The 12,121-nt window shown below is 27.8% G+C and overlaps 1 protein-coding gene across 1 annotated transcript; it reads right to left on the bottom strand.

The window, feature by feature from the left end:
* Window positions 1-656: 656 nt before the first annotated feature.
* LOC107445603 (TAR DNA-binding protein 43) lies at window positions 657-10,125 on the bottom strand. The gene is made up of 4 exons (XM_087163981.1): window positions 9,567-10,125; window positions 7,801-7,976; window positions 4,848-4,988; window positions 657-4,013 (listed from the first exon to the last, which is right to left on the bottom strand). Exons 1-4 carry the CDS (start codon window positions 9,808-9,810, stop codon window positions 3,228-3,230), a joined length of 1,347 nt encoding a protein of 448 aa, XP_087020107.1. The 5' UTR covers window positions 9,811-10,125; the 3' UTR covers window positions 657-3,227.
* Between the last annotated feature and the right edge of the window lie 1,996 nt (window positions 10,126-12,121).

Below are 12,121 nucleotides of genomic sequence, written 5' to 3'. Positions count from 1 at the left end.
ATTTGCTTCTCAAACAATTTACAGTTTGCTACTCTTGATTAACATCTTAATAATCCTGGGGGATAAAACTAAATGAGGGTTTTACAACTGTAAAAAAACTTCCATGCCTTACATACGCAAAACAAGAGTAAAAATCAAGCTTAGTTTTTTTTAACGGTAAATTTTACACCCTGCAGTATATTATGTATTTTATTTTCTATTCTAAATTAAATTAGGAAGTTGCGCTGTTTGGTTTTTATTTTCCTTATTATAATAATAACTAATTTTGGCTATAAAAAATACAAAGACTTTAAATTTTTTGTTTAACAACAAGCAAAACCCAGAATAAAACCCAATTAAGATTAACTCTGAAGTTTATAATACTTTTAACCTGATTGAAATACCCATTTTTTAGTGTACACTTCCTTCTTTTGTTTTTGTCTTTACATGAATGTACAAAAAGCTCCCAAGATATTTTTGAAGGGAGAAAAAATAAGTACAAATATACTGTTAAAGAAAACTTGACTATTAAGAGTAAAATCAAATCATCCACACTTTAACAAGCTAAAGCCAGCTGGCAATTGCACAAAAAGAAAGAGATTTTTATACATTCATGCAAAGCATTATCATGTAACCATCATTTGTTCTTCATCAGCAATCAAATCAAACACACATCGTTCAGCAAAGAAATTTTATTGAAACAGACAATCTTGCGTAATTTACAAACCATTGACTCAAGACAACGCACAGCAAATAAACATTTACCAATCATATCCAGTACATACTTTACCGGCATAGATATGCCATCTATTCATCAAATTAGTATTATCAAACAACAATACTTGCATACAAGAGAATTCAATACTCACACTCATGTTTAAACACTTTAAGATATAATAGATATAACATGTATATATAAAGAGAGTAGTATAACAGTGAAGTACAAGAGTTTCGACATTTATCACAGAAATAAAAGAACTGTCACTCTTATTGAACACTTTACTAGCGAAAAATAAAGTATCTCTAAAAATTTAACAATGGTATTGAGAAACTTTTAATACCATTTTTCAACATTTTTTTCATTAGAATGATTTTTGTCATCTTTAAGTAGTAGTCAATTATAATTATATGCAGTGACAGTTCGTTTATTCCTGCTTGAAGCATTAAATCGAATGCTACAAGATAGTGAAAGGAAAAATGAAGCGTTTAAAAAGAAAAGACACAAGAAGCATATATACCCATCATATAAATCTAGAATATAATTATTCTATACCCAGTTTTGAAATATTTCTAGAAAATGTATAGAATTTTATAAAACTTAGTTTTCAAATGCAGTCAGATTTCGTTATAAAATAAATTGAACAGATTTGTAACAGCAAAATTAGTCCTTACTATTTTTTAATAAATTTATTTAACAAATCAATACCTTTTTGAAATTGATTAAGTAGGTTTAAACACAAGATGCGTGTACAGAGAACACAAACTTTTAAAGGTGCTTATAATTTAAACTATACACTCTTGATCAAAGGAAACAATTTTTAATAACTGTTTTAGTCCTATTAAGTTTTTTGTTAACTTAAATCTCTTAACCGTAGTTTTTTTTATTAATAAAACTATTAAAATAATTCAATAATATAATAAATATTTTCACAAAAGTATTAATAAAATATCAGTATCAATAATAAATATTTTTTAGAAAGGCAAATCAGTTAAATTATGTAACTTACAACTAAGCTATTATTTAATAACTAAAATAAAATTTTAAGTAACAAATTTAAAGAAACAACTCCTATTAAGTATAAAAAAAATATGAAGCATAAAAAGACTTATTATAATAAATGGCTACCATAATCAGTGAAACGACACTAAATAGCATTTTGTGTTAAGATACTGATAATATTTGTTTATAGTGCCATAATTTATCATTCATTATACGGTTTATCCTTAAAATGCTATGGAAATTTGCTACAAAGTAAAAAAAAAATGTATTTAAAAACTACATGTTTGTTATTTTATAACCAAAATGAATGACTGTTTAATGATAGTTAAAATTATCAGGGAAAAAGTAAAATACTACATTTCAGTGTAAAATTAATGGCTATATTTAACGAAATCCCACAGCATTTAAATAAAATCAAGCATGGATTTTTTACTTGACATGCTCATCACTCAATACAAAAGATTTTGAATAAAATTTTATTTTGCCGTAGCAATTACAACCTGCAACATTAGTAGAAAGATAAACACTGTTTAGTTTTTAAATGCTTCGGAAAAGAAAAGCTAAATTTACAAATCTGTCTAGAAAGATAAAGTAGCTTAGTGAAACAGCAAATACTGAAGTTATCACTCTAAAGAAGATGTTACAAAAGCAGTAGATTGTGCAGCATACAAACATCACACTGAGTATTCAACAACACAGTAAAAATAATTTAGTCTCTGATCCTATCATAGTTTTTTAACTGCTATGTATCACCCTTATTAATTTCCTCTGCTTGTTGATGCTTTTTAAAAACCCAGCTCATTGAGCCAATTACATAAAACCTTTTTCAAAGGCACTTTTCCATTGAAGCACACTATCTCATTTAAACACGCACACAGGAATGATGATACACATCCAATAAACACGTCAATGAAAGGTGAGATATATAAATTTTGAGAAATGAACATGATGTTTGTATTCATCGTCACTCAAAACCACTTTTTCATACCATTAAATAGTCTCATGTTCACGTAAACCATTTACAAAATAAAATTTTGAGTCAAAACAAAAATCACAACTTGTTCAACATGAGTTACAATATATATATATGATCATGAAAAAGATGAAGGGGGCATTGAACTTTCTATTTCAACAAACACAAATTTGAAGTCGAAAAAAAAAAAAAAAAAAACATTTGCACGTAATAAATGCAAAATATCAACCAAGTCTCGATTTATATATCTCTATAAAATAATAGCAAGCTTTATGTGTAAGATAAAAGACTTTTAAACATAAAACATATTTTAATAAAAATATTTGGTGGTGAAATAAAGTTGCACAACTTTTACACTAGTGTTATAAAAAAAAATTTCTGTTTGTTATTTCAAAATTGAACAACCATTATTATAACAAAGCAGTGCTGAACCATTAAAGCTTTGAGGTTTGGAACTTGTAACAATTCATAATATTGCTTATAAGTTGTTCTTCAAAAGAGAATTATTTCTTTAAAATTTCTACAAAAAATAACAAATATAAGGAGAAAATTAAGTTAGTTTAAAACCTGCATGCCGTAGCCTTTGGGATCACGAGAACTCCACGGCACAGGCCCTTCATTACTTCCAGAAGGTTGGTTCATCCATGTCGGACAACCACTCCCTCCCATATTAGGATTGGGTCCAGGATTAGAAGTGTTAACATTTGGATTGTTACATTCCTCCGTATTTCCCTGGCTTGCTATGTTTCCAAGAATACCCAACCCAGCTTGACCAAGAGCAGCTGCTACAACAGCAGAACTCAAAGGTAATGCAGCCCCCAAATTCAGGGCACCCATACTCAAAGTAGGTGGTGTTGTATTCATAGTTTTGCCACCACCTTGATTAGGATTTGGATTGCCTAAACCCAGGGTTGTGCTCAACTGAGCTAAATTGGGAATATTATCCCCTCCTCTCATTGGCACATTATATGGTGTTTGATTCCAAATATTTGCATTGCTACCATGATGCCCACCAGGGCCGAATGCAGCAGGATTGTGAGGGAATGTTGTCATTGGACGACTGTCACCTTTCCTGTTGTGGTAATTAGCATTAGCATTTTTGGGCACAGCACTGCTAACAAGCAGACTGGCACCCTTTACAATATGGTCTTCTCCACACAAACTTTGAGCCACCTCAGGATGTAAAAATGTAACAAATGCAAATGCTCTAAACGGTTTGGGGATAAAAACGTCTGTTACCTCTCCATATTTTGAGAAATACTCTTCAAGGTCATCAGCAGAAATGTCTTCAGTACATCGTCCAATAAATACTTTTCTGTTCAACTCAGCAACTTGTCCATCCTACAAGAGAAAGCCACAAAAAATTAAAAGTCCTTAAAATTATCCCTATAATTTTCAAAAAAATATTTCTAATGGCAAGACAATGAAAGATTAGATAAAAATAAATAAAGACAGAGAGTGAACAAGAATTAAAGAAAGCATTTCTATTTCTTTGATTTTAAACTTTCTCCAAGCATCCTTGATATGTTATGCGGGGAGATAAGATATAAAGAGAAGATAAAAAAAATAAGCAGAATAAAACCTTGGATTACACAAACATTAATAGCCCAATTATTTTGGAATTAGATAGTATCAAATAGATTCCTATAAACATCAATAGTTGTATTTAAATATTTTTTCCTACATACTTCATGGACATTTGGCAATCTCAAAGAATCATTGTTTTCAATTTCAGTATAAATCAATGACTTTTCCTTCATGCTCCAGAACAGAAACAAAACAAAATATCAAGCTATTACTTTAAGAGTGTTTCCCAATTCTTAGTTCGCTCATTACTTACTTTTAACATATCAATTACATAATACCACAATTATTCATGCAAAATTTGTGTAATTAATAAATTTAATAACAATAAAATTTGCTCTTTCCTTGGTTACATTAAACACCATAATTCCAGAGTTTAATTTCATTTATTGTATGAGCCAACTTTAGTCTAAGGCTGATGAAGTGAGCTGAAAATGAATATCAGAACTACTGCTAAAATAATGCAATAACATTAAAATTAATTACTGTAACACTATTTCTCTCATTTAAAAAAATAAATATTGCAACATTTCATACTATTTAAAAATAATTTTTCGTTCATATAAAGCAAATTTTATATATTCCACACACCTTTGAATTAGGAATTCTCACATCACACCATCGACCATCAATCAAATGTCTTTTTGATAAAGCTCGAGCTTGAGCCTCATAATTGCTGAACCTTATGAAACCAAAACCTTTGGATGAGCCAGTCTTAGGATCTTTCTTCACCTTAAAAAAATATTTTCTTTTATAATGAAAGCAATGTGTGTGTGTATATATATATAGAGAGAGGTCTAAGTAGAAATCGAATTATCTAATTTAATAATTCAATTTACTATCTATTTAATACAGGGTATCTGCTACATTTTAGATTTTCAAATTCATGACTTACTCCAAGAATTTTTCATGACTTTACAAAGTTACTATTTTCTCCGACAAAAACACAATAGTAAATTTAAAAAAGCATCATAACATTAATTGAAATTATAGGTGTAACCAAAACTGCTATACTCTGCATCTTCATATTTATAGGTATTTAATTTAAAAAACAGAGAAATAAACATTTGAAGCAATAAAATAGCTCAAAAGTAATTTTTTTTCTGCAGAATTACATTCTTAAGATACTTTTCTTGTTCAAGGGAAAGGAGAGAAATATTTCTGATCTCATTTCGGAATAAAAATAATTCACCAATCACTGACTTGCTTCAGCTAGAATTTTAAATTGAAAAAATAAAAATCTGAAATCACAGAAGTTTAAAAGATAATTTGCTCTAGAAATGACACTTTTCCCCCCCTTTTTTTTTCTATTTTTAAACAAACACAATTTTTAAAGAACATGATAAAAACATTTTATATTTTAATAAAATATAAACGACAGGGATGAGATTAGCCAAAACGCAAAAAAGCTGAATTTCCACGATAGTAAATTTTACGCAAGCGCAACCCTTTTTAATAATAAATTCCAGACAGTTTAAGGTAATAAACAATGTGTTGACATACAATTGTGTACTAATCTATTATTATAAAAACGATTACATTTATACTTAACATTTAGTGGAAAAAAAATTACCAATTGAAAAAATAAAGCTGGAAATTATATTTTTCCTCAGTTCACATAAGAGACAATTACTACTTGAAAAACTACCTGGTTTAGCAAATTAAAACTACTGAGAATATACATTAATATTTCATTTCTTTTAATAAATACTGTTATGTGATTTATAGCAAATATATCAGTAATATTACTTTTTAAATTATATTGGGAAAAAAAAACTTTAACAATGGACTGAATCATTATGTTCATATTAAGTCTAATCTAACTACAGCCCTCTGAAACATATCAATAACAGTGAAGTAGAAATTTATAGTAACTCTTTAACATACAAAAATTGCTATTTTAGTTTGAAAAATTACATGACAATCAGCAACTGTTTAGATAATTGTTTTTTATTTGATAAGAATTTTGCATTTTATAGCATAAATAACAGCAATTATAAATAAAATTTTGATGATGAGTTAATTAATTCTTTTTCCCCCAATTTCTTTTTTTAATTAAATCCCTTTTTAAGTGATTGCTTTATCTTTTATGTTTGCTATATTTAGTCGTCTTCAAACATCTTGTCTTTAAACATCTTGTGACAAATCCTATTTTTTCTTCTTTGCAAGCACAGAATGTAAGTTTTGAATATATTCACTTCCAGTTTCTCTGATGTTGTAACACTTACATATACTAATAAACGTCGTTAGAAAAACAGTCACCTTTATAGTAACTAATTTTTTAAAAAATTTACTTCTTACAAGAATCGCGATAGTTGATCTTAAAATTGCGTGAATATGAACAACAATTATGGATTTTGAAATCACATGAATATGAAACTAGATATACTATTTTGAAAATGAGAAAATACAAACTGGGATATAGAATTTTTAAAACGCGTAAATACAAATCAAGATTCATAATTTTTAAATAGCGTAAATACGAATCATGATGCCTAATTTTTAGATTGCATAAATAAGAATTATGATGCATAACTTTCAGAATGCGAATCCCAATGCCTTATTTTAAAATCACGTATAAATAAGAAAATCACTTTTTGAACCGCATGAGCAAATCAACACATTGAATTTTAAACTTGCGTGAATACGAATCACTACATAGGTTTTAAAAAGACGTAAATACGAATCACAATATTGGATTTTTAAATCCCGTAAATAAGAATCGCAATGTACAATATTAAAATTGTGTAAATAAGAATCGAGATATTAGCAGATTCCAGGCTTGGGACCTCTAAAAGGCTTGTCAGAAGCAGCGTCGTTTGAACTACAAAAATCGGATCTATCTGGAGGGCGGGTAAAAAATTCGGAAAATCTTATCTGCAGCGTGTAAAAGGGGAGAAAAGAGGTAAAAATGAGAAAGGATTGATAGCTATGTAGTTTGAATTTTCTGTTTCTCTTTGAAAATTGGTGAATTTTCTGAAAAAGTGGAATACTTATAAAAAAAAAATGTAATTTTTAGAAAATCTGAATTTTTGATAAAAAAGCTGAAATTTAAGAGATAAAAGTGAAAAAAGCGGAAATCCGCTAAAAAGCGGAAAAATCTCATCCCTGGAATGAGTGGGGAGTTTGTTACAAATTCAGATATTCGGAACACCAAGAAATTGCGGGAGGGGTAAATTCCAATTTAATAATTAGAATTTTCTGCGACCTAAATTCATGACTTTAGTTAAAATCATGACAAATTTTGTTCAATACCAAAATTCATGACTTTCCAGGTGCGCGGAGACCCTATTAATAATTTTCAATTAATTGAAAAGAAAACTAAATTTAATGAATATCTTAAGAACATATGTAAATAATAACAATAATTTTTAATATAACACTAATTTACAACAAAGAAATAAATCAGATTAATATAAATTCAATTATGAACATAAACATTAAGGATTTAATGCTAAATTATTGAAGAAATTCAATGTTCATTTACTTCTAAAAATAAGACAAGAAGCACTTGAAAAGAAAGAATACTAATATCAATACTTACTTGTGCCATCAAAACTTCTCCAAACGATTCAAAATACTGGCGAAGTTCTTGCTCAGTTGTTTTCCAAGGCAAGCCTAGAACTATTAAGTCAGAACATTTGTGTTTGGTTTCCATTCTTTTTGTTTTAGCAGAGCTATTCTCAAGTTGATCACAAGATTTTCTCTTATTTTCAGTCACTAAATTAATTCAATAAAGAATATTAGTAAAAAAATAAAATTGTTGATCTTTTATGAGTTAAAATTTTCAAGAAAGATTGGTTTCTTCGTATTAAAAACTGTTCCTAAACATAACAAACTAGTTAAAACCATTTAAAATTTAGGAGGATAGACCTTACATCCTAATGAATTTGATGTTTATTAGATATGTTTAAAACATATCATTAAACAAAATTATGTGTTTTGAATCAAAATTATATACATATTTAAGTAAAAATTACTATTTCTGATAGAATTTTTTTTTCCATACCAGTTTTATAATTTCTTAATAATTTCAATAAGTTCTTATCTTTAAAAATATTTCAAACTAAATCAATGAAATTAAAACTGTCACAATTATTATTTTGGTTTTGATATTACAGAAATAATGTTTTGCTATAATAAATACATTTCTTCTTTTGTAATACATTTAGTCACACAACTGAACAAGATCGACTAACTTTATAAAAGCATTGTTTATACTGATCTCTTACTACATACAAATATTTGCACAAAAATTTTTTATTAACACTTTCCTTCTTACATGTGATAAATTTAAAAGAAAAATAGCATTTAACATTTTACTCTAAACACTGTTTGCATTATCCTAATTAAAATATTATCAATACATAATTGTTAGGTTCCTGATGTGGCTGCTTTTATTCATTGTTAAAAGTTTGTCAACCTTACTACCCTGTTCATGATTTGTATACAAATAAATGTAATTCCAAAATATTCATAAAATTATGTCTTTAACTCATTTCTGAGACTGAATGTGCAGTAAATGTCTCTGTTTAATTAGAAATCTCAATAGATTTTGGTTTACTATAGATCTATTGAAATTACTGTAGTTTTTCAAAACTAGGTTTAAAATAAAAGGATACTGTAGTTTTTAGATAAAAGGATTAATAATTTGAAAAATAAGTATAACAGTATAAAAAATTTTAAAAAACTAGAAACACAATATCCTTAATCAAAAGTCAAATTTTCTCTACCTCATACATCTAAAATACAATTTTTAAGAATTAACATGCAGTTTATAAATTTTCTATGATTACAGGCCTGAGAATAAAAAATAGAATTAACTTCTTTATCTGTTTACCCATCAAAATAAGGTTTCCTAAAAGAAATAAGACATATTTCATATATAGACCTGAATTATTGTTAGCTGCTACAGACATTTGTTTTAAAATTTATAGTGATTGATATTGCAGAAGTAGTTCCTGCATAGTTCATAGAATAAAATTTAAGATAACAATATTCTATTCCACTAGATATTTAATTTAAAAATAACATATTTATGAGGTATGTCAATCGACTATTATTAAATTAAATTTAAATGGGTACAAGGGGGCGCCACTAGTAATGCTTACATACAGATCAAACAAGAAAAACAAACAATGCAATCTTCGATTTTATTGAAGTTAATATAATATCATGACAAAAAAAAAAAAATTTCAATTCACATTGAGATCCTGATAATGCAAATAGCATATGCACTAATATCCATCTATTTTAAAATCGCCAAGGTAATACTCATTAACCCTAAAAACAAAGCTTTTGTTTATTTACCTTTTGGAAAAACACATATATACAAAGAATCATCCCAACCACTTCCAGGTGGTGGGACCAATTTTCCATCCGATACTCGGACACCTCTCATTGTTCCAGTAGCAGGATTTCGATATTTTAAACCACAGGTACCAGGAAATTGCGCAGCCAAAGTAGTTAGCAGAAGTGACCCATCTTCTTCACAAGGTACTTCAATGGGTTCTTCTCCCTCTTCTTCTGCAACTTGAACGTAATTCAAACTCATTTTTGATATTCGCTTAATATTTATAAATACAAATTTTCAGCTTTATAAAAATATTTAAAAAAAATACAACGAAACTTGCACATGCTAACCAAAAACACAACAAATCATCCTATGGCGTCGTTCTTGAGTGACATATCTTCTTCGAGAGTAAATAATAATTAATAAATTGGCTTGTGCATAGCGTATTGTATTTTAAGTAAGCTAAAAGCTTAGATAACTTCTATTCAATAAATCTTTTAAGGGCCATTCTTGCTTTACGCAATTTGTATATGCGATCGTGCGTAAATGCGAATCACACGGACGGACACGAATCGCAATTTGTCTTGCTGAACATTTGCACACGCGTCTTGCAAACTGACGAGAACAACAGACTGTTACAGAAATATTCTGCTATGGAGTATATTAAATTATAGAATTTATAAGATTAAAATGAGGATGTAAAAAGGAATGGTGAAAAATACCTGCATTAAAAGTATAATTAAATCCAAACAATTTTAAAAAAAAGTGGCAATACAAGTCAAATTACACTTAAATGAAGATACGAAAGAATAATAGTTATGTGTAAGAGACTTTGTCATTATAAAATATGTATACATTTAAAAAAAATCTTTTTAGGTGCAAAAAGAAGTTTAAAAAGCCTCAGCTCCATATTCTATTCTAGTACGAGTAATACAGTAAATTCCACAGCAACAACAATACTCTTGAACTAACAACATTGCAAGAAATAGAAGTGGAAAGTGCTAAGGGTGTAAACAAAACAACCGATACTTAATTAAACCTTTAAAATATTTATAATTAAAAATATATATAACGCAATCTTATATTCTTTTTAAAGGATTCTTAAATATTTTTAAGATTGTTAAAACGAGATACTATGCTCTAAACATTATTACGAAATAGTAACCATTATATATATATATATATATATATATATATATATATATATATATATATATATATATATATATATATATATATATATATATATATTTTCATTTTGTGGACTATCACGATTACACAACTAGCCTTTTCACCTTTATATTGAGTCATTTTTTACATATTTATTCTGTGTTTTCGTAACCAATTTTTTTTTTAAAAAAATATTATTTAACTGTCCCATTTTCGGAAAATAGTGCGTAAACGCACCATTTTAATAAATATTTCATTATTAACACGTGGAGAATATTTTTCAATAATTTTATTTTTCTGTTATTTTAAAGGGTTCTAAACACATCTATAAAATATCAGTAATCCAATTGGAGTTAATAATTTCTGTTGAGAAAATTTCACAACACGCTAATTTTTGAACTACAAACGGTTATTGAAAAAGTCTATTTTTTAAAACTGTATAATTATTCCATTTGAGATTTATTATATGTTTTTAGAATGGGCTAAAGTTATAAGTTGTGAAAATAAAATTAAAATAAAACAAATATCACAAAAAAGTTAAAATTTTTTCATTCAAATTTAATGGTGCTTTAGCGCACCATTGGCCGAATCCATGAGAAATAGACGAAATTTGTAAATCCACTTTTTATGCAAGGTTAAGAGTTTTATTGCACATTCGGAGTTTTATTATCTTTATTCGCAATCGCAACGCTCGAGTATGCCGTCTAGCGGGAGCCTGTAGATATCAGACATTAATTTATCACGTTTTCATTTAGTTCCATCAAAATCATTGACTGAATCAGACGCCATTTTTTAGCAGCAAATAAGAAACAAAATTTCCCTAAGGAAAAGGCCGAAGAACTTGAAAAAAATCTCCAGAATATTAGTAAATCTTTAGGAACAGAACACGCCAAACATTTGAAGAAAAATTCCTCAATAATTTTTAATTTCTATTATCAACAAACTTGCAACTAATGACTTCCGATTTCGGATACTGTTACAGATGTGTGTATTAAGGTAAAATGCATTTCTTCTGTCTTCAATTCATTACGAATTAAAGTGAAGTCAACATTGCTTTCGTCATTCCAGTGAATAAATATGAATTCAGAACATACAGAATTGTAATAGTTATAGCATATTCTTCTTCTTTATGGAATAGTATATATTTCTGTATCCATATAATTCGGAAAACAACAATTAAAAATTATCCAAGTTACTTGAAATAGTGCCATTTGTGCTGATCTTAATTAATTTTAATCGTTTTCTTGGTAAGTATTTTTTAGTTTTGAAAGAATAAGTTCAACTAGAATTCAGCTATTCTGTTTTTAGCTACATATTCAAATTCATAACAATTATAAAATTTTGCTGTGTAGTATGTTATCTAAAAGCAATGAAGGGATAAACTAGGTATCTATTAGAGAAT

The sequence above is a fragment of the Parasteatoda tepidariorum genome, chromosome 5, assembly GCF_982258835.1.
Source record: "Parasteatoda tepidariorum strain Cologne lab strain chromosome 5, Ptep-v5.0, whole genome shotgun sequence".
Lineage (NCBI taxonomy): Eukaryota > Metazoa > Arthropoda > Arachnida > Araneae > Theridiidae > Parasteatoda > Parasteatoda tepidariorum.
This window is presented reverse-complemented; position numbering and strand designations above follow the sequence as displayed.